This window comes from Acipenser ruthenus, chromosome 18, assembly GCF_902713425.1.
Source record: "Acipenser ruthenus chromosome 18, fAciRut3.2 maternal haplotype, whole genome shotgun sequence".
NCBI lineage: Eukaryota > Metazoa > Chordata > Actinopteri > Acipenseriformes > Acipenseridae > Acipenser > Acipenser ruthenus.
The window spans coordinates 23,462,349-23,488,485 of NC_081206.1; the positions used below are offsets into that span (position 1 = coordinate 23,462,349).

General features: G+C 34.9%; 1 protein-coding gene across 11 annotated transcripts in view; it reads right to left on the reverse strand.

The window, feature by feature from the left end:
- Positions 1–3,697: 3,697 nt before the first annotated feature.
- Positions 3,698–26,137, reverse strand: part of LOC117418358 (RNA-binding protein Nova-1) — a 72,097-nt gene continuing 49,657 nt past the window's right edge. For 8 of the 11 annotated variants that reach the window (XM_058991593.1, XM_034031355.3, XM_034031322.3 and 5 more), the window contains 2 exons: positions 19,488–20,486; positions 3,698–4,704 (listed from right to left, as the gene is read on the reverse strand). In XM_058991593.1, coding sequence (XP_058847576.1) covers positions 4,627–4,704; positions 19,488–20,486 — 1,077 coding nt within the window. In that variant the 3' untranslated portion in view covers positions 3,698–4,626. Of the gene's footprint in view, positions 4,705–17,381; positions 20,487–26,137 lie in introns of those variants that run through there. The other 3 variants (XM_058991598.1, XM_058991597.1, XM_058991595.1) reach the window with 1 other exon arrangement.

Here is a 26,137-nt window from a genome sequence, read left to right on the forward strand (position 1 = left end):
GAAGAGAGCACAGAGCCTGTTGTTATTATGATACGCTAAAATAAAGTTACTGGAAGAAAATCAGTCTGAATCCAGTTGTTTGATTTCTACAACCTGTTATTCAAACCGAACACTAGTTGCTATTGCTGCTGTGGTTAGTGTATTGCAGCTGACAGCGAGGAAGCAGACTTTAGTCTACATTGAAAGACAACATTCAGAGGGCGTGTTCTAGATCAGAGATTTTCTTTCATTAAGCAGAAGAAAAGGTTTATTACATAAATGAATACTGTATTTACATATGTTCTAGGGGATTGATTTGGACCAAAGATTAAACATAGTTTGAAAGATAACTTTCAAAGTAATTTACTAGATATTATGGACCTCATATTGACCAATCAGGTTAAAGGAAATTTCCAATTTCTAATAGAGAATAAATCGATGACTAACAATAAACAGAATTCTCTGATTGTACTTGGCTCATAGCCTGAACCGTCTATTCTTTTTATTTTGTGCACAGAATCAGCCAACATTACAAGCCTGTTTAGGTCTTTTGTTTTGTATAGTCAGAGATGAATTTTAGTGATTCCTGGCTCTCTATTTTGGGGAATAGTGGTTGGTGGCAAAGATTTTTCTTCAGCTGTTCCAAAAATATTATACAACAACTTTTTGACATTAAAACTGGTACAACAACATTTTGGGATATTTTTTTCCATATGCAATAGTCCTTAAACATTTACTATAAAGGGAATTGTTTATTACAAATACATTCATATTGTTTCTGGAAGTAATACTGATGCCAAAAGTGTAATATCCTGAATTGGATCACATTTTATTATCATTTTTGTTTATACAATATCTTTATATCAAACACTCACAAACAAATAAAAAAAAAAAACACAGGCAACAATAGGCAATACAACTGATACAGTTTTTATAAAACAGTTAACACATTTCTGGGTAAGATAACAACATAACTTAAGATAATATGGCCTAAACAGGACACTGTTTTCATTTATGACAAAAACACATCTGTAATTTTATATATATATATATATATATATATATATATATATATATATATATATATATATATATAATGTTTTCAATCTAATGAGGATTATATGTACTAAAACATGGAAATCACTTTGAAGGTCATTGAATTAAAAACGGTCTCCAAGTTTAATTATTTGTTCTCATTGTCATTTTCCTTTTGACATTTAGAAGCATGATAAAGGGCTGTGAGCCTACAAGAGACAGAGAAAATCGAGGCAGAGAAACAAGAGCATGACTCATAGCTTTGTTTACATATTTTGTTTGACCCAAGTTAAGCTTTAGGTTCTGGCACACCCATACAACCCAATCTTGACTTCTTTAGAGACTCAATAAGTTTGATGAATTTTCATCCCCATGGACTTCTAGTATTGGACAGGTGGCATACAGTTGGTTATTAATGATGTAATGACGAAAGTGCTTTGAGAACATTCTTCATTTGACCTTTCAAGTCATGCTAGATTACATAAGAATGTGTGACAAAATATTTGTTTAATAGATTCGTATATGTCCATTCTTTACCAAAGTACTTGCCAAGACTACTGTAAATTATATCTGAGATTATTGCTTCCATCTACATTTAACTATATATTTATTTATACAGTAGCCATTAATTATACAGTAGGTCACAGGAAGATACTGTATTGTCAGTTCCCCCCCCCCCCAACAATGTAGAACCGATTGTGTGAATCCTATGGAATCTATGTGTATTTATCTAAAATACATGATTAAGTCAATCATAGTTACAGTACACAACCCATTTTATATATGTATGTTTAAGGTGAGTGGTGGTTAATGTAAAATAAAATCTTATGTTTAACTCCTAAAGCTAAGTGCCTGCTTCTAAGCAGAACTAGAAATCTCTTTGTCACAAACTGGGGACCTATGGCTGTAGAACAGTCTTACTGCAACACCAGTTTCCATACTCAATTTGCTGAAATTCAATAAGGACCAATCCCTCACAATCTTCATAAAGATTAAGTGGATACATCCTGATTATTGGTAAGCATGCTTCTTAAATTTCAATCAACCCCTTAAGTACTAATTAGGGGATTCCTACAATATTTGAATTAGTCTATTTGTCTTTTAAATTTTCCATTGAGTTCAAAAACAGTTCTGTAATTATATTTAAAAAAAACATTTCATTTATGCAGGGGTATTAAGATAAAATGTAAAAGATTAAGTCATTAAAATGGGTAATTCCCACTGAATGTTTTTGTACAATTAGTGAAAAGGGCAAGTTTGTATTAGTAGTATCATAGTAGTACTGCTTAAACACTTTGAAGTAGGCTATTAGACAGAGCTATTAGAGAAGGGAAGCCTTTTGAAATATTTTGACTATGTTGGGATATATTTACAGAAACTGTAAATGGTCCCCACCCCACACACACTTACCATAAGACCAAGCTTCTACACTAGGTTACACATGACTATTATAAACAAGTCAAAAACACCCCTTAAAGCTGTCCCAACGTTTTGTGAATAGGACTCATAGTTTCCGTCTTATGCCAGGAGAGAGGAATTGCTCAGTCAAATACTAAAATAACTTGAGATTCTAGGATAGATGTACACGTGAGCAATATGAGATAGTTAGTACAGCAGGTTTTCCCTCCAGAGGCCAGGGTTCAGATTAGGAACAGGGCACAATGGGGCTTTAACTAAACTATGCAGGAACATAATGTTAAGATCTTCAGAAAGCTGTCCACACAATAGAATGAAAGTGACAGGAATTTACATAGTTCTTAATACAAACACATGACAAACAACCCAGGCAGCACATTAAAACAATGAAACACCCAGTACTGGCTTTACAAACTGTAATCTGCAACCACACTCATGCTGGTGTCATCTAATTCAATACACTTTCATTACTGCAGGATCCAAGACGCATTATTTTGTGGCTTGCCTCTCCATACTGCAGGGTGATGAAATCAAACCTTCGTGCACTGCAAATAATGCCTCACGCCAGCAGCTTTTAAATCACCAACATAACCGGTTTCCTGTATTAACCAGTGTGAAGGATTGCATCTCAGTGTAGGATTTATTTCATTTAAATACATAGAGCATACCCTCTTGTAGTGAAGTGTGAAGGGAAATGGCAGTGATGCTGGTTTGTGATGTGTTTTTATAGACAATGTCTAAAGTCTCTCCATTTGCTTCCCACCTCATTAGCACTAATTTAACTGATAAGTAATTCCCTCGCACATGGTGACAAACGATAAAGAAAACCCGAAGAGAAATTTTGAAAAAAAAAATGACATTAATAAATAAAATTGGAGATGTAATTATAAATCTACTTTACTATTTATACCAGCATCCTCTTGATTTTCTTTTGTCCAGAGCCTCCCATTATTATTCCCCATACCAATATTATGTAAGTAACACTGCTAAGACTGTTTCAAGAGAAATTAGAATGAGGTGATATTTTCTAGGAGTGTCTAGGAGTGAGTTTTTTTCTAGGAGTGAGTTTTTTTGCAGCAGATATTACAGGAAACCAAACAAGCCTTTTCATTAGTTTGGCCAAATCAGGACCCTGCATATCTGTGAAATATATATATATATTTTTCTGGATCTTTTCGTATCGCTAAAATGTGAGAAGATGCGTATTTCTGCAGCAGGAAGGCATATGTATATTTTTAGCCTAAAAAGAATTACAACATAACCTTGGTATCATTAGATTCATTGATCTTAATATGTTTATTTTGGGCTGGATAGTGCTTAATACTTTTCCTTTGGATGACAACATTTGTTATGATTTCAATTCCAAATAAATCACACACCAGCTGTATACAAGCTCAATTTAATTAATGTTTTATAGAACACCCTGCAGTGTTTACAAGAAATGCATTACTGTGTCCGGTGTTGTCCATATCACAACAATTTATTTTTCATCATAATCCCAGTTGTTTTGATAGCTTTATTTGAATGTCATGAAGCAAAAATCAACTTTCACCCAAGAGCGTTCAATAGGAAAAATAGTTTCTCTTAGGCACTATGATGCTAAAAGAGAAACAGATAAATGGATTTCCAGCTGATTTATAACCCATGATGTGTGAATAAAATCAGGTTTATGTTGAAAAACGTTAAAACACAGGATAAAGCAGCAGTGGTTTCTTGTAAACACTGCAGCGTACTCTGTAACACGTTAAGGGTGCTATGAATGTTTTCAATGATTTTTTCATAGCTGTTTATCCTGACTACTCCTATGATGTTTCAAATGCAATACTTGTACATTTAAAATAATGATTTCCCAAAAGACATTGCTCCTTAGAAGTGCTCTCCTTGAAAAGTGCTCTTTTCACCAGGGAAATCCCATTTGACTACTTGTAAGGCTCTTTGGTTTTTCTTTTCTTTCCTTCCTTAACAATTGGTCTTCCTTCTCATCAGTTGGTGATGTAGCATGTTGGTTTTTTTTTAAACCTACAGTAACAGCAAAGTCATACAACCTTCCATGCGCAATCCCAGTCTTTGCGCAGAACCATGCATGCAGCTATTAAATTGCTGTGTCTCTCCATTGATTTGCTGAAGATGTTTCATAGGTTCTGTCTTTTTGATACATTATACTTTCGATGAATTGTCCTGTATTCATTCTCACAGCTACATATAAAAATAGCTTGGAGAAAGCTGACGCCATACCTGCCTCTCAAAGATCTTGCTTCCCGAAGCCATTTTGATCTGAAATGAAATTGTAGGAGTCAATATTAGGAAAATAAAATGCAAAATTCTGTATTTTCATGATTATGGAAAAAATAGTAACAATGTTTGATGCCTTACCCCAGTAGCTACCCCAAAACTGTCACCCTTTTCAATGAGTTCCCTTTTGAAGCTGTAGTACTGTACTGATCTATTAAAGTGACTGCTGGGACAAGAGGTGGCCATTTGTTTCTATTGTTTCTGCTGGAGATGCGTGGATAGAAGTTCAAGTCCACTGAGACTGGGATTATCATGTATGTTGAAGAGTGGTTCATGAACAGACAGAAATGAATAGGTTATGACACATACAGACAAAGCTACAGTAGAATGTTAACTTAAGCTGCGGTCCTAACAAAGACCTTATACCGGATCACCTAGGTATTCTAAAGAAACTTGTGAAACAACAAACAAGCCTAAAGAGATCTAAGTGTCAATTGTCTCAATCACAATAAATAGTTCTGGGCAATAGGTCTGGGCAATAGGTCTTTGATTGACACAAATTTGAATGTATTATCATTAAAACTACCACAATACACTACTAAAAATGAATGGGGATGCACTGCTTAGCCATGGAACTATAGATAAATCATTTATTAAAAACAGGTTCCAAATTATGCAACATTTACATATGAATATATACTGTTTATAGAAGGGTATTCACAGTTCAGTCTGTCTTAATGTGCTACACCCTACAGTGTTTAAAATAAATCCATTACTTCACCTTTGTTTTATCCTGTGTTCGTATCACAGCATTTATTTATTTTTATATATATATATATATATATATATATATATATATATATATATATATATATATATATATATATATATATAGACACACACACACACAATATGATTTTTTTCATCATGGATCATAAATCACATGGATCATACAATTTTCAGCATTTACTCAGAAGCGTTTCCGGAGCACATTTTTGTATTCAGTTTATGGTCCCTACTGCAACAATGCTGGTGCTCTAATTGAAATGAATGGAAAATTGCGGGAAAAACAAAAAAACAACATTGTTGTAGGAGGATACACTACAATGTCTAAAAGAAAACATCTCTTTCATGGTGAACCCTCCCGAGTAAAGGTTGAGAAATGTATTTTCAACTGATTTGTGACGCATGGTGTAATGCATGTAGGATAGAGCAAAGGTAAAATAATTAGTTTTAGTTAAAGGGTGTTTAACACTTACTTTTGTCCTTTTTGTCCCTGAGGCTCTATATTGTTTGCTTTATGCCATTCAGCTGCATAAATAGATACCATAATCAGGTGTAAGACTGCGCATAAGAGATAATGTCTTACATATAGGAGAAACCTTTGTATCAAGATGACCTTATAGAGAAGTAGCAAAAGGGATTTCTGTTAATGCCCAGACACAAGTCATTTTAGCCTAGTATATCATTTATCTTTCCATTTCCAGTATATCGAACATCCATAAGTAAAATAAGAACTGCATCTTACATGACAACACAAACCCTTCTTTATCAGTATATATGATCTATAAATACCGCTCACATTGAAATTAGGTTTACACACGGTAACAAAGAGGCTAGACAGACTGTTTGTAACTCAAAAAACATTTCAGTTTTTGACTTTATATGATGCTGCTATTCTTTTAACAAAGGTTTAGATTGTGCAGGCTCTTTCTATATACACACATTTGTGAAGAGACATTGATTTCATGTTGAAGCATTTCCCCCACTTTCCAAAAGCCAAATTTTTTTTTTTTTTTTTTTTTAATATTCCTAACTTAATACCAAAAGGTCTGCTCCCCCAGGTGAGCAATTTTAAGAAGGATTACCATGGAACATATGCCTTTTTGAACATTGGTAGATAACCTCATACATGATAATATCTAGGGAGAAGAACATAAATCAGTTGAACTCCTTTGTCTTTCATTTTCCAGCACTCCCTGCAGCTTGCTTTATTCTCCTTTTTCTAAAAAGCAAGTCATGGCTATTACAGCAGATCTGTACTGTATTGTACATAGTGGCATTACTCGGAGAGTCACAAGCAATATCTTACTGTCCCCAGTCATAAGCACGACACTTGGACCCCATTGCTTCTTGTGGATATAATTGGATTCAATTGTTGATATGGCCTTAATGATTCTTCAGAGCATAAATTTTCAGCTGTTCCATGAGGTTCATATGTCAGAATAGCCCTATTTATCTTATACTACATTTCAATTGTTTCTATTGTATTGTTATAGTGCACAATATGAGATTAATACAAATGAGTGACAAGAAATGTCTCATTAAATCAATGCCAATATCTCTCCAAATTTCATATCTGATCTCAGCGAGTGACAGTGTAAATGTCATAGCAGCATGTTGGGAGGGGGGGCTAGATTGGTCAACCAGACTCCTCTTTACATGACCTGGTTCATGTCTTGCTTTGACTTTGGAGTTGAGCAGTTCATGTTGCTGCATCACTTTGTCACAGCATGTGACAAGAAATGAAATGTCAAGCCAGAAGACAGCTCATCTCGTTTCCCATAGCTCTATGTTTGTTCATGCATTCTTGTACAAGTTCATTTTCATGGTGACTTTACACATTTTAATTTATTTTTCACTTATTTTCTTATCCTAGGCTTCATTAGTTTGATGTGGAAAGCTGTTCTCTAATTTGGCAACTTTCAATTTCAGTGTTAAACCCTTAACGCTACACCCCCCCCCCCCCCCCATAATTACTTATTAAACGTCAGGAGCTGCTACATTCCTTCCTTACATGCTTGAAATACAAGTTATACAATAATGGGCAAAACCAATGATTTTGTATATCTAATGTCTAATCCCAACAGCGGATACATCTGAGTGTAACCATTAACTGGTCCCCACTGTGCCCACTGGATGTAAGCTTTACACTTTAAAAGTTACCTGGGTGTATTGACTAAAACAGAATATGCTATACAAACTGAATCTAAACAAGATGATGAATAGATAATTAAGATAACTGACATTTTAAACACATGCCAAGTGGCTCTTTACATACTGTATCTTTACAATTGGGCCCATATTACCTTAAAAAAAGAATTCTGATGTGCAGATTAAGAGAACGTATTAACTACTGTCACTCACGGTCAGACAGCTAACGTTGCATATGCCTCAGTCACACAGCACAGGTATCACAGAGTGATGTATTAAATGAATGGCAGTCAGAGTAAAGTGCATTTCTCTCTGAAAGCCTATCCTTATGTAAAATGATCCTTAGCTGCACATCGCTTCATACTGTATTTACATGCAATATCATTAGTGTATATCCACTCAAGAAAAAACATCATGCAGGATATTATTTTTCTATTACCGTACACTGAATTACCCAAAAGCTGTGAAAACCTATTTACAGACTTGCTCAAATTTGTTGGTACCCCTCCACAAAAAACAAAGAATGCACAATTTTCTCTGAAATAACTTGAAACTGACAAAAGTAATTGGCATCCACCATTGTTTATTCCATACACTTTGCTTTTGATTTTTTATTCAACATAATATTGTAAATAATAAAACAAATGAAAATGGCATGGACAAAAATGATGGGACCGCTAACCTAATATTTTGTTGCACAACCTTTAGAGGCAATCACTGCAATCAAACATTTTCTGTAGCTCTCAATGAGACTTCTGCACCTGTTAACAGGTAGTTTGGCCCACTCTTCCTGAGCAAACTGCTCCAGCTGTCTCAGGTTTGATGGGTGCCTTCTCCAGACTGCAAGTTTCAGCTCTTTCCATAGATGTTCGATAGGATTCAGATCAGGACTCATAGAAGGCCACTTCAGAATAGTCCAATGTTTTGTTCTTATCCATTCTTGGGTGTTTTTAGCTGTGTGTTTTGGGTCATTATCCTGTTGGAGGACCCATGACCTGCGACTGAGACAGAGCATTCCGACACTGGGCAGTACGTTTTGCTCCAGAATGCCTTGATAGTCTTGAGATTTCATTGTGCCCTGCACAGATTCAAGGCACCCTGTGCCAGGTGCAGCAAAGCAGCCCCAAAACATAACCGAGCCTCCTCCATGTTTCACTGTAGGTATGGTGTTCTTTTCTTTGAAAGCTTCATTTTTTCGTCTGTGAACATAGAGCTGATGTGACTTGCCAAAAAGCTCCTGTTTTGACTCATCTGTCCAAAGGACATTCTCCCAGAAGGATTGTGGCTTGTCAATATGCATTTAAAAAAATTCCAGTCTGGATTTTTTATGTTTTTCTTTCAAAAGTGGAGTCCTCCTGGGTCTTCTTCCATGGAGCCCACTTTCACTCAAAAAGCAACGGATGGTGCGATCAGAAACTGACCTTCACCTTGGAGTTCAGCTTGTATCTCTTTGGCAGTTATCCTTGGTTCTTTTTCTACCATTCGCACTATCCTTCTGTTCAATCTGGGGTTGATTTTCCTCTTGTGGCCGTGCCCAGGGAGGTTGGCTACAGTTCCATGGACCTTAAACTTCTTAATAATATTTGCAACTGTTGTCACAGGAACATCAAGCTGCTTGGAGATGGTCTTTTAGCCTTTACTTTTACCATGCTTGTCTATTATTTTCTTTCTGATCTCCTCAGACAACTCTCTCCTTTGCTTTCTCTGGTCCATGTTCAGTGTGGTGCACACAATGATACCAAACAGCACAGTGACTACTTTTCTCCATTTAAATAGGCTGAATGACTGATTACAAGATTGGAGACATGTGTGATACTAATTAAAGAAACTAATTAGTTTGAAATATCACGATAATCCAATTATTTATTATCTTTTCTAAGGGGTACCAACAAATGTGTCCAGGCCATTTTAGAATATCTTTGTAGAATAAGCAATAATTCATCTCTTTTCACAGCTTCTTTGCTTTATTCTATGACATACCAAAGGCGTGCAAGTATACATGATAAAATAGCTTTTAATTTCATCACTTCTCAGGAGGAATGAAGCATTATTTCAATGAGCTGTAAGGGTACCAACAAATTTGAGCACGTCTGTAGTTCATTACACCTCCTTGCTTTATTATCCAATGATAGCCTATGAGTTACCACCTTCATATTTATACTGTATCACAACTCATGGCATTACTGAAAAGAATACTGTATTTTCTTGTTACGTTCTAATCAGGGTATTTTTATTTTATAATCTGACCAGGAAGAAGTCTTAAAAACAAGGTTAATGTTTGCTTTTGTACACATTGTACATATTATAAATACCTTTTGGATTTCTTATGAAAAAGTTAAGTGCAAAACAATGGTTAATGCAATCTATCTATCTATAAATATAAAATACATGGATGAAGGCTATATTTGCATCCTGAGCCATTTGAAAAAGACACAGTAGTGATGTCAAAATGTCATAATTCCTCTAGAGGAAAATATACTTGAACTTTGACCCATTTGACTCGACTCCTCGAAACCACTTTCGATTCAAAACACAAAATGTCTCATTTTCAAATCACTCGACAACACCCACAGTAGAGAAATGTTCATTAATGAGCAACAAAATGAGAATACGTATAAAAAAATAAAAAAGAATAAATGTAAAGCTGGTACATTCGTATATCAGAGAAACTGGAGAGGAACGGGAAAGTAAAGACATTTCTGTCAATGACTTTCAAAATTTCAATCGCTAGACAACACCCACAATTCATGTTTTTTAGGCACTTTTAACTAATCTGTCTCTGTGAAGATTTACAATCATTCTTCACCAACGGGAGCACCAACTAAGCGAGCGACTAACAAAAAATAAATAAATAAAGCATACCCCATTGAAACACATTTTTCTTAAAAATATGTTATTTTTTGCAGTTCATTATCTACCCAGTTTAATTCACAGTTCCTGAATAATCAAAAAGAAAATTATATTTAAGATTTTTAAATAGACTTAATATACGTTATTATTGTTCATTAAATTCACTTGCAATTTGAACCGTAACACTCGTTTATTGTCTATTTTTATTACAGATACTAATATCCATGTGCTATAAAAACTAATAGATGGACTCCAGTGAATTCAAGTAAAATAATTCCATCTCAGGCTCTGTGACAGTTTATAAACTCGACCTGACGGTCTCGTAGTTTATGACATCACATAAACCCTACATGGAATTATTTTCCTGTAACTCTCAAAGCCCATCTATTATTCTCTTTCTCTCTATATATATATTGTATATACACGCTGGTTAACATTTGTTAGTATTTTTATTTGAATGGGTGGTATTTAATTCAATTAAACATACATGTTAGTAAGGGTTAACTGTTTATAATCTGTTTATAATTTCCAGTACTTTTTTTGCCATTACACCGCTGCTTGCTGCTCACTTGAAGTGTATATCACAGCCAAGTTTTCCCACAAGGCTTCATTAAAGCACGCAAGCGAAATATATTTTATTGATTTTATATTCTAACTTACTGACACATATTGAGTGCACTGCTGTCAGCTGAAATAATTGAAGTCAGTACTTTAAGCTATCAAGGCACAGGGAAACTCTCGGCCTCTTGAGCTGGGGTGGAGAATAGAGTATGGGGTGGATAATTGCACCAGTTGCCAACGGGTAATACAATTCTTGCAACTACTCCAGCTACCAGCAGCTGTGCACAATCAGCGAGACATCACCATACTGAAACATGGCACACATTTAAGATCTGTGCTTAAACAATGTGTTTAAGGGCAATACATTTTCTTTAGCTAGCTTGTCTTGATGAATCTTTGCAGTGAAACGCTGGTGTAAGCATCTTATTAAGAGTGTACAGTTTCCATCATGTCACACAGCACACTATATAATACAATTCAAACCCCAGGTTTTAGTAAAGCTTGCAGAAACAGAAGCAGTCAAGCTTGCCCTGTGTAATGAAAAATCTACTTAGGTGAGAACTTACTGACAGCTATTTGACCTTTTATTTCTGGTAGCAAAGGGATTGTTGGCTCCTGCGAAATGTAAGAGAGGTTTACGAGCTTTATGAAATGGAAGAGTAGAATTGAATATTTGCAAGTTGAGATGAATATATTGCAAGATCACTCAACCTCAGTTGACTGTGTGTCTTGTTCTACATGGATTTATCCCACAAGTTGCTACAATACCTTATCTGCCATGGCTTAGACATGCATGGTATTTGATGACATGTCCTGATTTATGAACACAGAAGGCCTGTTTGAAACAAGTGCAAAGCCAAATTGTTGGAGATTAATTAATTATACCGTATAAAGCCCACAGTATAAAGTAACAATTTTCGTGCCGGAAAATTAAGACTCAGAAAATGAAAGCACTCCTATGGCTCTCAAAATAAGTGCAGCTGGTAGACCTGTTTCTGAGTATAAAGAAATTGCTTATTTCTTTATATAGTTGACCATGTAAGATCTTCTGCAAATGTGAAATTACTACTGTATGTGTATGTCAGATTGTGGAACCATTTCTGTGTCTGCTGCTTACAGAAACTTTGTGTAGGTTTAAAATTTCTGTAATTCCAAAAACATTGAGTCAGTATGTGAAACGGAAGACTTTTGTCCAGGTTATTAATTAACTTAAAAATAATACAATTGGGTTAGAACTAATCATCACTGCATCACCAGAATAGCTCATAGTCAGCATTCTTCATCAGATATTTATAATTACCAGACTGGAATTTTGGCCGTCACAGAAATTAAACAGATACAAAATCAGTCCAGGCGGCCATCTGAGATTTGTAACAAAATATCAGGTACATTCTGGTAATTCAAGAGATATTCCAGATAGAATATTGTTAAATCTAACACAGCCAGGTGCATTATATGAAGCAATATTAATTTATAGAATAAGAATTAATTAATAAGGCCACTGATAAATTATTTTACTATTAATGAGTTTGATACTTGAGGGACCCTGTCAAACTACTGTAGCAGTATATCTTCTATCTGCGGTTGTAGTATGTTTAGTCAGTCGTTTAACTTTAGTGGTCATTACAAGACAGCAATGCTTACTTCACATAGTCCTATTGCTTAAAGAAGTGCAAACTCGTTTTTAAAAATTATGATTATTATTTTTTTTTTTGTTGTTTTTTACCTCATGAGTTTTATTAGCAATATTACTGGTACCTCTTTCATTGTGTTTCCATAATACAAGATATGAAAATGCAACACTTTAGATAAACTGTTGCATCCCCAGAAAGCAACAGCAACTTTTCATGTATAGTGTTTGAGGCAGCTGCACATTCAAAATGGAAATATAAAATGCAAGCAAATAACCAAAAGATCTTCAACAGAGGAAAAGGGGGGCACACAGTAATATTGCTAGTGCTGTAAAACATTATTTTACATAGAGAACTTTATTACCACCGGAATCCTTTAAGGACCTAGAAATTGCACACGATATTTAATATATGCATTCATTTGCTTTTATATATTTTAGAATTTTAATGTATTCATATGCTCAGTTATTTTATAGAACAAGTCTGTTTTAAGATGTTATTTCCTTTTTTAAATACTAAACACATAGATACTGAAAATAATCTTTTTGTGTCCTATTTTTTGACTGGAGAGGTACAGTTTTGTTCAATACTCCATATGCATTTCATTTCATTCAAAGCTAATATTTCACTTTGACCTTGAGTCGCATACTGCGTGGCATATTTTTAAACACTATTGTTTAAAGTCAATTATCTGTATTAGACAACAAAAATAGTGCCTAGAACAAGCAATTTCCTACTCCAGTTTAATTCAGTTAATGTGTGTGCAAGGAGTAGGTGTTGATTGGTTCAGCAAAATGCTCACGAGAGAAGAGAGAAGTTACAGAACTACAATGCAGGAGTCATTTTAAGTGTAAATTAAGTCCTGGTTTGATAAGTACATTTTCTTTTTTAACCCACCTTCCAATATCTAGTTTTAAAGTCCCCCAAAAAAGTCCTTGTGTATGTTTAACCACCAAGGTGGAAGGTATTATCCTAAAATTATATATACATTTTTAATTTCTCTTTGATTTGTTTGTGTTGCACTACAAATAATAACTAGAAACAATAAAACGAGTATTAATATTTAGCAAAAATGAAAGCCACACTACTTTGTTTATCTTAACTACATTACTGTATCTGCTTTGTGGAGTCTTCCTGTTTGGATGGGAAAGTAACTGATAGAGTTCTCCCCTGCTGACTGGAGAATTGCCAGTTGGGATCTTCTCTCCTCCCTTTTAAAATGTCTGTGGCATACCTGAAATGGTAAAGACCCAAGAATGTAAAAAAAAAATTTAAAAAAATAAAACAAAACAAAATGTAATTTATTAGCAAGTGTGCAAATGGCTCTCTCTTGAGAACTCTGTATGCTTATCCTTTGTTCTCAACCCTCTATATAATGGCCTTCAGGTCGGTGCTTTGATGTACTATGTTTTTTGGGGACTACTGAAGGGTATACTCACCCTCTGAGTTAGAAGCTTAAATACAGCTCAGATTAGTTGTCTTATTTTGAAGGATATTCGCTCAATTAACAATCACAGGGCCACTGGTTCAATCACCATCGCCTCCACTATAGCTATTAAGGTACTGTCAGTCCCAATGCTGAAATCACTTGGCTACATTGAAATTCAAAGTGGCTAATCAAGTGTCAAAATACCTTTGTAAAAATTGTGTAAATCATTTACTATCTCCAAAAATTTAATAAATAAACAACTTGTTCCATATGCTATAGCAACAAAATTAAAACACTTTCTAAAGTATTCAACTGTAAACAAATACACTTTCACTCCATGACTTCCTGCTTGTTACCATTGTTTTGAAATACTTTTGAGACCTATAATTTGAATCATACATATAAATACAAACTGAATCCCAATAAACGATGCTCCACATGTTTTTAGTGTTTATTGCATGAACTTTACCAAAAGTTTTCGAAGTGCACCATTACATTATTTTCGGAGCAAAACCTGGCCACAAGTTTTGTTAATGGCTAGTTAATTAGTTAATGCATACTAAACTATTTATTTAATACAAATGCTAATATAATATATACTTTTTAAATCCCAGGCTCGCGAGCAGAACATTGTTAGGAATAGCTTTAAAATTGTATTTTATACACATGCTACAATTAACTAACCATTAACAATTGGGATCATTATAAAATTGGAGAACTGATGTATATTTCAAGGTGTTAGAATGGATTCATATTTTAATGTATTGGTGAACACTTTGTAGGTTCCTTTGGGCTATTAATCTGTTTCACAACATTATTCCATTCAGTATTGTTCTGAACATTATGGTTAAACACACCTCTGGATTACATAATCGACTTGAACATGGGGCCTATATGCATGTATTTACCTATTAGAGGGAGAAAAAGAAACAAATACATGTTATAAAAATAAATGTATACATTTTTCTTTTGTTGGTTTCTGTACAATGTTTAAGATTTAGGATTTTTAACACATACATAACTGGTTGGTTTCACAGACCTGGATTAGCAATAACTCTGGACTACCCTACCTTAGGTTACTTTAGGCAGACCAAGATTAGCGTTAATCAAGAGATCACAATGAGCTAATCATTGATGTATGACCTATTAGCAAGGAAGTTAAAATGAAACTGGTTGTTTTTCAGATCATACTACCATGATCAAGCACTGTGGACACCAAAATCCAACAGATTTATAAATATTCTTTACTGTTTAAAATATTGGAAAATGTCAAACTCCGTACAATGTTGTTTATTGTAGTTAAATTTTAAGAAACAAAATTATGTTTTAGTGACTTGCTGTGGAAATTGTGGGTGAAAAATGTTTGTTGTTCATATCCAGCAAAAAGATCCTATCAAATGTATGTAAAACTAAGCTAAACTTGTGCACTGCATTCAATGTAAAATTGAAAATGCTTTAAAAGTTAACTAGGTTCTTTATTCATTGAATGTATCATATGATCACAATTACATACATTTAAAATTATAATCTAGGGGAACGATTGTATAATTTTAATTGTAATATTGCAATCCCCAGACTTCTGCTTAATATCTGCCTAATATTAGGATTATATTAAACTCATACTCTGTAATAATTCAGATAAAATGTGCAACGGACCACTCAAATGATAAGTTTACATCTGGGGGAAAAAAAAAAAAAAAAACTTTAGTTATTCCTTACAAGTTCTGCAAAGACATTACTCTTGCACATAGGTAATCGAAGCACTGTTAAAATACTAAAATCTACCATCTTTATGCTTTCATAATATTTATTATCAATAGAAAAATAAATCTTATACATTCGAAGTCGTACACAAAAAAACTGGGATGTTTACCAGATTCTCTATAGCACCATTTACACAACCTTAACGTAAACATTAATTATAAAGCACTTTCTTAGAAAGCGAGATAAATATAATACAGGAGGTTCTGACCTCTGTTAACCAACTGAATGTGATGGAATTGTCTAGCTCAACGTCAAGGTAGCCTTGTGCATGATTGCGTGGCAAATTCTGTTTAAGGTTTGTTACAGATGTGATGGAAAGCTGAAAAGGAATCAAATAAGCAGAAAAAGAGCTTAGATCTGTTGTGAGCAATGAATCGGAATGAGCCGTTAAAAGGTTAGAATTTATTGTTGTTTCTGATTTTGGATTGATGAGAGGAATGGATCCCACAATCAATAGGGGAGGTGAGGGAAAACATTTCAAATTATGATCATAAGGTGTGACGCTGAAAGGAAAGCATACAGTGCAAAGTCGAGACTGCCTTGAAACTAGCTATGATGCTGCGGTGCTGATAGGAAAGATCCCAGTGATGAAGCAGAGAAACTGTACTATTAACTCTAATTGCAATTGTGAGGTGCTGAAAGGACAGCTCCCAATGCTGAAGGAGAGATCTTGAATCTAGAATGAGGTGTCCAATCTGTATGATAAACAGCACGCTCCGTCTCAGAGCGCCCATTCAATCTCAGTAAGTAAATGAAATATTGATTGAAAAGTGACCCTGAAACAGAATGTATTCAAAGACACAGAATGCTGCAGGACTGAGGTAATTCTTATTCAGTGCATTCACCAGCCTCCATATGGCGACCTAAGCCTATAAATAGTTAGCAATTTATAACATGGTTGGCTTTTGTATCAAAAGCATTCTCCCTCCTTTCATTTGAAATAGCTGAATTGCTTTTTGTTGTTTGCTTACTACTGTCCATTTTGAAGGCAGTCTAATTGTTTAAAATATAATTTAAGCGCTATTGAGAGGCTTACCTTTTTAAACAAAATCATTGTGTAATCCCAAAGGTCACAGACTAGTCAATTACTTTCTAACAAAACACTTCAATTTCACTTAGAAAATTGTCTTATTAAAAAAAAAAATACATTTTTCAGAGTACATATCCATTTCGCTTAAACCAACAAGAATACAACACCTAATATTAATTTTATTGAGTAATCTCTATAAATGGCTTTAGCTTAAATAAGTCTAAAAATGAAATGAAAGCTCCACTGTCAAAGCTACTTTTATTTTTTTTTAAACTAAATTTTATTTAAAATCAGGGACCAACATGGTTGGAATGTTATCTAATATAATATAAAATCCAGACTACTCATGCTTTACCATCTCAGCCGATGAAATAGCTCCCATTAAATTGCTTTTGTTCACTGCTGACTAAGACAGCATGGTGAAAGAAACTTACAAAGATATTATTAACTGTTAATGTATTATAAATGAACTTAGACTTGTGACATGCAAGGAAAAAATGAGACGGGAGACAAGTGATGCTACATGATGAACTAAGCACATTTATAATGATAAAATGAGTAAATATAATAGCGGCAATGCTAACCACTGATTTCACGAGATACACTATTTGTCAAAACTTGCACAGCTACAGAATATTTGACGATTTAAAAGTCATTTCCAAGTAACACAGTTTACTACAGCTTTTCTCTTTCATTAAACAAGCAAATCATTCCCTTTTAATAATTCTCTAAATAGTAAATTTAGAGATTGAGAAATCTAAATGAAGAAACAATCCAATGCCAAAAAACTGGAAAATGAGTCTACTCTTACAATTTGACAGAAATGAATTATTAATAGTGAAAAGGGGGAGGGATCAGGGAATTGTTTCAAGTTGTCAATGTCCAAAAGCAAATTGCACAGTAAATTAATATGAAATGAAGAGTCCATATAGTTCAATGAACAAAAGGGAAAGTTCATGGAGGACAAAGATCACAGTTCAGAAAGAGGCTGGACGAAATTCAGGACGTGGAGCATCACACTCATTGTTCTTTGATTGGTTGCACAGAAAAGGAGCAGCTGGGATGCCATTTAGCTTGGCAGGATGGACGTTATCAATGGGTTGAAGTTGAGATGGAAGTAATTCTCTTTTAAAAATTCAATTGCTCAGCCTGATGATCCAGAGGTAGCCAGCATGTTATTTTGTCCATTGAATTTAAGACTGCATGCACAGCATGAGGAGGTGCTTGGTTATGAATGCCCCTATGAGTGGCCTTGAGTGGGCAAACAGATGGTGGGTCAATGGCCTGGGCAGTTGGCACTCAGGAGAGATACAGAAGAGGGTGACAGTTGTTGGGTGTTGGGAACAAAGGCTTACTCAGGAATTACCTGTCCAAAAGCTTGGGAAAGGTAGATCACACTACCTCTTGAGATTAACTGCCTTGTCTTAAAAGCATGCAGGAAAATACTGGCTGGCTGGTGACATAAAAATGCTCCACATACATGCAAATTACCGAGTAGTATAAGCTGCACTGGCTGCTAACACCGTGCTGCAAAGACGCCATCGTTGGAGCGCACAGCTAAAATCACAGATATCTTCACAGTAAAATCTACATTCACGATACTAATGTTTCTAGTGTTAAGAAATGATACACTCTTAAGTATAAGCTCTTAAAATGCAACATACTGTATCAAGCAGTCGCAGGTTATAACTATTTTAGCTGTCATCATTTTTGTTGGCACTTTCACTTTTTTTCTTTTTTTCTTTTTTTATAAAATTCCCAATACACTGCATAACAACAGTTATATGTCTAGACAGTGAGGATGTTAATGGAGTAATGACTGTTCTACTGGCCAGGCAATGGGTTCAGTAGTGATTTTTAGTGCTTTAAAACAAACAAATATACAAGCCTCTCTGGAGGTGGTATTGGGGGGTGGCTATTTTTGTTGAACTTCTTTCAAGACATGGTGAAGAATGGGCCATGGCCAGCGTGCAGCATTATTTCCATTGTCTAGTTCAGATGGAGAACAGGTGCTTTTGTTGATTTGTAAACTTACCAATACAATAATCCACAGTTTTAACCTTAAAATATTTTACAGTGCTTTTGCAACTATATTGCTTTTTAGTTATTTTTTTTTCCTTTCATAAAATATGAATTCCTACTTCTTTATGCCCTACGCAGAAGTAAGACTGTCATGACAGTGCTTTGGCCTCACTCCATTTCAGGTCACTGACCCGACCGGACCCGAACTAACAGTAGTTAATTTAGCGATATCACCTATTTTAACTAATACTGAAAACTATACGCATATCCCTGTCTACATTCAATTGGTTCTTTTTTTGTTTGTTTGTTTGTTTTTTAAACTACAATAATGCTGGTAAAATGGCAGGCTAAGATCTTCTCACACTAGAAACAATTCTGACAAATATACACAAGCAAAGTATAGAACTAAAACATATCAAGAAAAATTTCTTTCTATGAAACATCTGGTAAAACACGTTATTTACATATACACATCTTCAACATAAATCGCATTCTTTTGCATATAATATGTTAACAGAAAAGAATACTTCTGCAAAATACAGTACATCCTTCTTGAAAATGATAAAGGAGGGATTAAATAGAATAAGTTTAGGCATTAACCCACTTTTTGAGGGTTAGCAGCCCGAACCCCTTGCTCGTATGTGATCCGCTGTGTTATTAAATACTGCGCAGCCTGTGTAGCAGCTGGTGTTCCTGTGATCGTCACCTTCCGGTTCCTCGTGCCAGGTACAAATTCTCCCTTTTTTGAGATCTGTATCCTTGCACCAGTCAATTCCTGGTATTCCACCAACGTTTTTCCTCCTTTGCCGAGTATTGCACCGACTAGGTTTTCTGGCACTGCTATTTCAACTACATCTTTCGATCCGTCTGTAGTTTTCTCCGTTCCCAGGATGGCACTAGCTGCAAGTGGAGAAGCGGCACCAAAATATCCATTTGTTGCAGCAGTGGCAGCTGCCAAGCTACCTAATGCGAATGGGCCTGCCGCACCGCCAGCAGTGCCGCCGCCGCCGGAGGCTTCACTTGCATAGGTGGCGATCAAGTTCGCTGCCGCTGCTGCTGCTGGGTTTGCACTTGCAGCAGCTGCAGCCAGCGCCCCCGTGGCTGCAGCTTGGCTTAGGCCCAACCCTAATGTGTTGAGATTATATCCATAGCTGGCTAAAGTGTTGAGTGCAGAGGTGATGGCCACCAGATCGTTCCCGGTGAAGCCGGATAAAACTGCTGGGAATGCTGCAACTCCAGCAAGGTTAGCATGTCCTAGCAGCCCCGCAGCAGCTGCAGCAGTGGGTAACACTTCGGCAGTATTTGCGTAAGGAGAGCCTGTTGGGTTGGAGTTGGCCACTGGACCAGTGACATTGGCATAACTGATATTGAGACAGCTGCCACTTTGGGGATCTTCTTGTATCTTTTGGATGATGAGTTCCACAGCTTTGCGGTTCTGCTCTGGTTCACCACTCACTGTAACTACTCTCTCCTGCAGGTTTATCCCATCAGGTTTCTGAGAGAGCTGGACCCAAGCCCCTGATTGCTCCATTATAGCTTTCACTGTTGCACCACCCTTTCCAATAATCAAACCTGCTGTGCTGTTGGGGACTATTATCTTCACCTGCAAAAAGGGGAACAAAAGAAAAAAAAAATGAATTCCATTGAAACACATACAGAAGCCACTGCACGACTGAAAACAAAAAAATGCTCCAATATTAAAATTACATACATGTTTTATATATCTAATAAACTGTATTCTTTGTTGTGACCTTGGGAAGCTGTTTTTCTTCCATTCTTAGGTTGCTTTACTTTTTGGGTTATTAAAAATGATACTTCTATCCAAATATTTTGTTTCATTTGCTTCACAGAAGCAGGATTCTAAATCCCTGAACTAAAAATAAGTTACGTGACAATTGCTGCTTCACCCTATTTAATAAACTTTAAGGCTTATTTTGGATGCATAGGTATTCCGTTTACTTATGATATGCACAAAAAAGAAGCTGCTGCATTATCAAATAATGACCATAGGGGTTGCAGACTTGCAAAAACAATTTTGTGGTTAAATACAGTAAGCAAGCTGCATTTGTTGGTGATGCACGTTTCTGTATAGATCACCTATCGCTTCAAGCAACAGAATATAAAAGGGATAGTTCACCAGGTGTCAAGATTTAAAATGAATATGCCATTTTCATTTTAATTACTTCACATCTGAAGCAAACATATTTGGATCAGAAACTGTGTATATTAAAAAGCCTATGAAGGTACCAGCTTTTATCAGCTTCTCTCAAACCGTAATCTCTGTGTATTACTAGACCATGAATGTACAATTTATTTTAGGGAAATCACATTTGCTTTCATGTTTAACAAGAAAAACGTGTAACATAGTATGCATCTGATGCAAAAGCGTAGGCTAACTGTGAACAGATTAACTGCAGTGCTATCAAGGAAACAGTGCATAAAAATGCATTAGATGTTCCTGTAAGCTTTGCAGATAGCTGTGTTGCTTTGTAACATTTGGAAAAGAAAATACAACAAATAAAAGAAAAAAAAGAACTGAACAGGAAAGCTAGAGTAGACAGTGAAACGAGATGTCATTTTAAACTAGAATTTCTGTAGGTCTCATGAAATAGACCAATGAGAAAAGTGACAGTGTAAATTTACCAGGCACCTGTTCATAGCTAACTAATTACTCATTTTACCAAAGCAGTCTAAACATCAAGGTAAGACATAGATGAATATGTTATTAGAAGCCCATTGAGAATTTGAAACAAACTAATCGATTTAAAATTAAAAACGAACAGTAAAATGATCAGCAAGATTCTATTTGTGCATGTGCATAATCCATCAAGGGTTTCCAACTGTCTGAAAAAAGACTAAAATATTCACTACATTTTCTAAAATAAAATAAAATAAAATAAAAAATAAAATATGTCAACTTATCCAAAGCTTTCACTTTAGGGAAATGATTTGCATGCTTCAATCTGATTAATTCTATATTAAACTGCCGTTGGGCCCCCAATACATGATCAGAAAGCCCGTGATGATGACGTTAGGAGTTATCAAAATATTATCTGCATTATATGGATTTTATTTACACTATTTCAAATGTTACATTATTGTGCAAAGGATCTGCCCTGATCAATTTTAACTGTTGCTGTACATTCTTGTAACTCAAAAGGGCTAAGTAGCATGACAGGATTCTTTGCAATAACACCTCTTTTCTACAAGAAGGACACATCTTAACACCAATATAGTGTTCACTCAATTAAAAACACAAAACACCCCAATAACAACATATGCAAATTAACAACTGTGTTACTGTTATATTAGATTTAGAAAGTCTTAAACAAGACGACATTCTTTGAAGGTCTGTAACCCAATAGCTATCATATTGCACTTTCAATTAAATTAGTACAGATACGTTTTGTTTGTAAAAAAAATTAATCTGTTGACAATTATTAACATGCAGGTACACGATCTGGTGAAATCATGCATAGAACTTCATGAGAAAATCTAATTAAAATCAGGTCATTTTAAAAGGGGAATGAAAACAACTCTTAACCTTTCAATCCTCTCCGAATCACATTTTATGGAACTCATGATATCACTCCATACTGAATTGATTGTGCTAAAATTAAATGGTTTAAATTATCAAATGTAGTGTGAGACTAAGTAAGTTCCAGAGGGAAGTTTCAAGTACAGTAAAATAAATAATAATATATAAAAATGTAATCTATATTTTTATCACTTGAAGCTAATGCTGATGGGGAGCTAGTCCTCTGATCAGGTCATGACTGTGGCGTTGGATTGCCATCACAGATAAATCAGGAGATCTGAAATATCAAACTTTGTTAAAGTCAAGGTGGTCTTTCTCAATGTTTGTAAAAAGCATGTGATACAGGACAATAGTTTGCATAAACATCAATTACCTCAAGGAATATTGAGCTTTTTATACATATAAAGTATCACATGAAAAACACATGCAGCACTCCCTTGTTATAAGGCAGTACTTTATACAGCAGGTCCAGTCATAAGGCAGTATGGTAATGGATCCCATTTGCCCCATAATACCATTCCACTAGGCAGAAAACAAATAGCTGTTTTAACTACGGCTCCCAACTGCTGAGGTATAAATTTTTTTTTTTGTTTAAGACAAATCTAAAAATAATTACTAACTGCCAATGCAATGCTGTATAAAAGAAAAACAAGTCCGAGTGCAGGGGGGCTGTCTTCTATCACCCTGCTGCAGCATGCAATATAACACTACACATATTGCAGTGCACACAAGGAAATTCTTACAGCCAGGGAATGTTTTATTTTATTTTATTTTGGTGCACTAACATGGTGGGATAGTGCAGCTTTAAGTTTCTACTGTTTTAGTTATTCACATTTCTTTGGAGCGTAATAATAATAACAACAATAACAATAATAATAATAATAATAATAATAATAATAATAATAATAATAATAATAATAATAATAATAATAATAATAATAATAGTCTGCTGATTTGTTCCACGACTCAACAGAAGTTCCTTATGTAACAATGATTCTCTGTTATTAATGTACACATATCCAACTATGTTACTCAGTTGTTAGACTCGACAGCAAGGAGTGGAATCGATACCAATGCTAGTTACCTGATCAGCTTCAGGTACCATTTATTTCTCTCTGCTACAGCACATTTGGAAAAAGGCAGTAGTGTGTAGAAGATTTTGAAGAATTCAGTTATATGGTCCACTTAACTCATTCACAAAGGAATGACATTAATCACAGTTCAATTTCGCAAGTAACAGTAATCTAGTATCTGCTTCACAAAGCAGCAGCTTTGAAAGATGAGCTTACATGGAAGACTGCATATGTAATATCCACTGGTAGGGGGCACAATAATTGTCCATCATAGCCGATAATTAAAAAGAAAAAAGAAAAAAACATAACCAACCTTTATTTTTTAATTCTAAGGTTGAGCTCAAACTTCACTGTGTTATTTAATTAAAATCAGACTGTCATTTTTTCTTTATTTAAATGAAATCTGACTTATTATTGAAATAAAATACATCACTTGAATACTATTAATGCCTTTAATTTTAAATTACCGGAATAATATTTCGTTATGAACATGTACTATGAAACGCAACAGTTTATAAAGTTGTGAAGAGCTTTGTTTAAAAAAAAAACAAAAAAAAAACAAATTACATGGTCAAACAAGATAAATTATGTTCATATACTTTTATTTTGTTTTTATAAAAATGTCTCAATCCTAAAATTCCAGGTGATGCAAAACTTGTGTTTATTTTGTATTGCATTTTCATTAAGATATAACAATAACAATCAAAATGCAAAACCTTTGAACATAGCTGTAAATGTAACAGAGGACAAATTTAAAGCGTGCACTTTCGCTTTATATCCTTACCTATTGAGTCTTTTTCTTTTATAAAAAGGAAACATTGAGTCTTACCAATGACTCAGAATGGGGGGTAAACCTTCTTAACTCAGTGTCAAAGTACAAAATTGATGAGATTATTTTGAAATATTATTTTATTTTGTATTGTGTGTTTTATATGAAAGTTAACATCTTGATGGTTATTTAAATAAAATAGGCAAAAAAGAAAAAAAAGACGTGGCCTGCCAGGAATCAAGCCATTCCGGGCTTGATGTTTTCAGCGAAGGTTGTTCATTAATTTGCTCTGTATTTATGTTTAATCAATATTATTTAGCGAAGAGCATCTAAAACATCTGTACTTGAATTAGAGTATTTCCATTAAAACCCAATGTGAAAGTAAGACCTTGCAACAAGACCAATACACTTGTCTTCCCTGTGTGTGACTGACGAGCATCTGGAGTTAGGTAAACAGGGACATCAAAGTAAATTTAAACATTACCAACATTTATTTTTGGCTATTACTTCACCTCTGCCAAGCCATGTGAAATTCTACTTTGAATGGCTCGAAACTACAACTTAATTGTATTTCACTCTTGCGAGTCATATTTTGTATTAGTTTCTAGATATTGACAGGCAACAATAATTCAAAGTCCTAACAAGATCAAAGAGTTTGCTTATTTTTTTTTTTTTGCTTCAGTGCACTTGAGATCACAAGATGATAGCTAACCTCATTTTCTCCTTCTGACTAGATCTGGCAAGGACTAGATCAGATATGGTCTGGTATAAAGATGATGTGCAAGGAAGACACATGAATGGATGGGGTAACTATATAGAGTGTCAGATTCATTGACAGCAGTAAAATTAAAGTGGACATTCTGTGTAACAATCGTGTGGTTTCTTCAAAACATTAGTGTCTCGATTATAATTATTAATTAGCCTAAATACAGAAGTCCACATATCCAGCAAGCGCCTTAAATGCTGGATAATCACATTACATCACACACACACACAATTTGCCATATATTAATTTTAATGAGCAATGTGACATCACTGCAGTAAACAAACTCTGCATGGCTGCAGTAGTGATTATCATTACAGTAGGCATTAATATCATCTTGTCAAATGGGGTCTGCTCAGTAACCTAGTGTTCCAAATAATAAAATCTCACTAATATGACATTCTTCCCTTTATTATTGTTTTTACATTACTGGTGTTATTAAAACAATTATTTAATGCAAGTCCTGTATTTAAAGTCAAACTCTGAATCTCTTTGAAAACCAAGTGCTAAATATTACAAAACAATATAGTATCATTGTGCAGTTTTCAACTAATCAATATCTCAAATAAGTTTGGGTGATTTTTTCTTGTAGCAAGAACAGTGTTCTCTGGTGTCTCAAGGTGTATAAAGAATCCTTACATGTGAACAGATCATCCCTCTCCTGAGCACCAAAGACTCAACATACTTCTATTCTGCAGTATCCTTCAAGTGATAATGAAAAGTAAAATTGATTTTATTTTTCTCCTTGTAAACAAAAGAAAAACCTTTTCTCTGCTTCAGGGAGCATGTTTATTATGCCTCCATTCCTCCCATCTCCTCCTCCAGATAAGGCTAATCTCTGTTCAAATACAATAGTGATGAACGGTGTGGTTCTGCAAATCTCCCTGTTACTTGCTTATAGAACCACTGACAGCTTTGAGATTGCTGTGCAGGAACCTTTTCTCATTCAACAACCGCAGTGCAGATGCATGCCGATATACTGGAGCAGAATGTTAATCACTGTTGCACTCTGGAAACAATTGCCTACTACTGTATGTCAGTTACTGCCACAAAAGAACAGCACAGTTTCAAAATTGCCTTAACCATCAAATCCCTTACAAGTACATGTGCA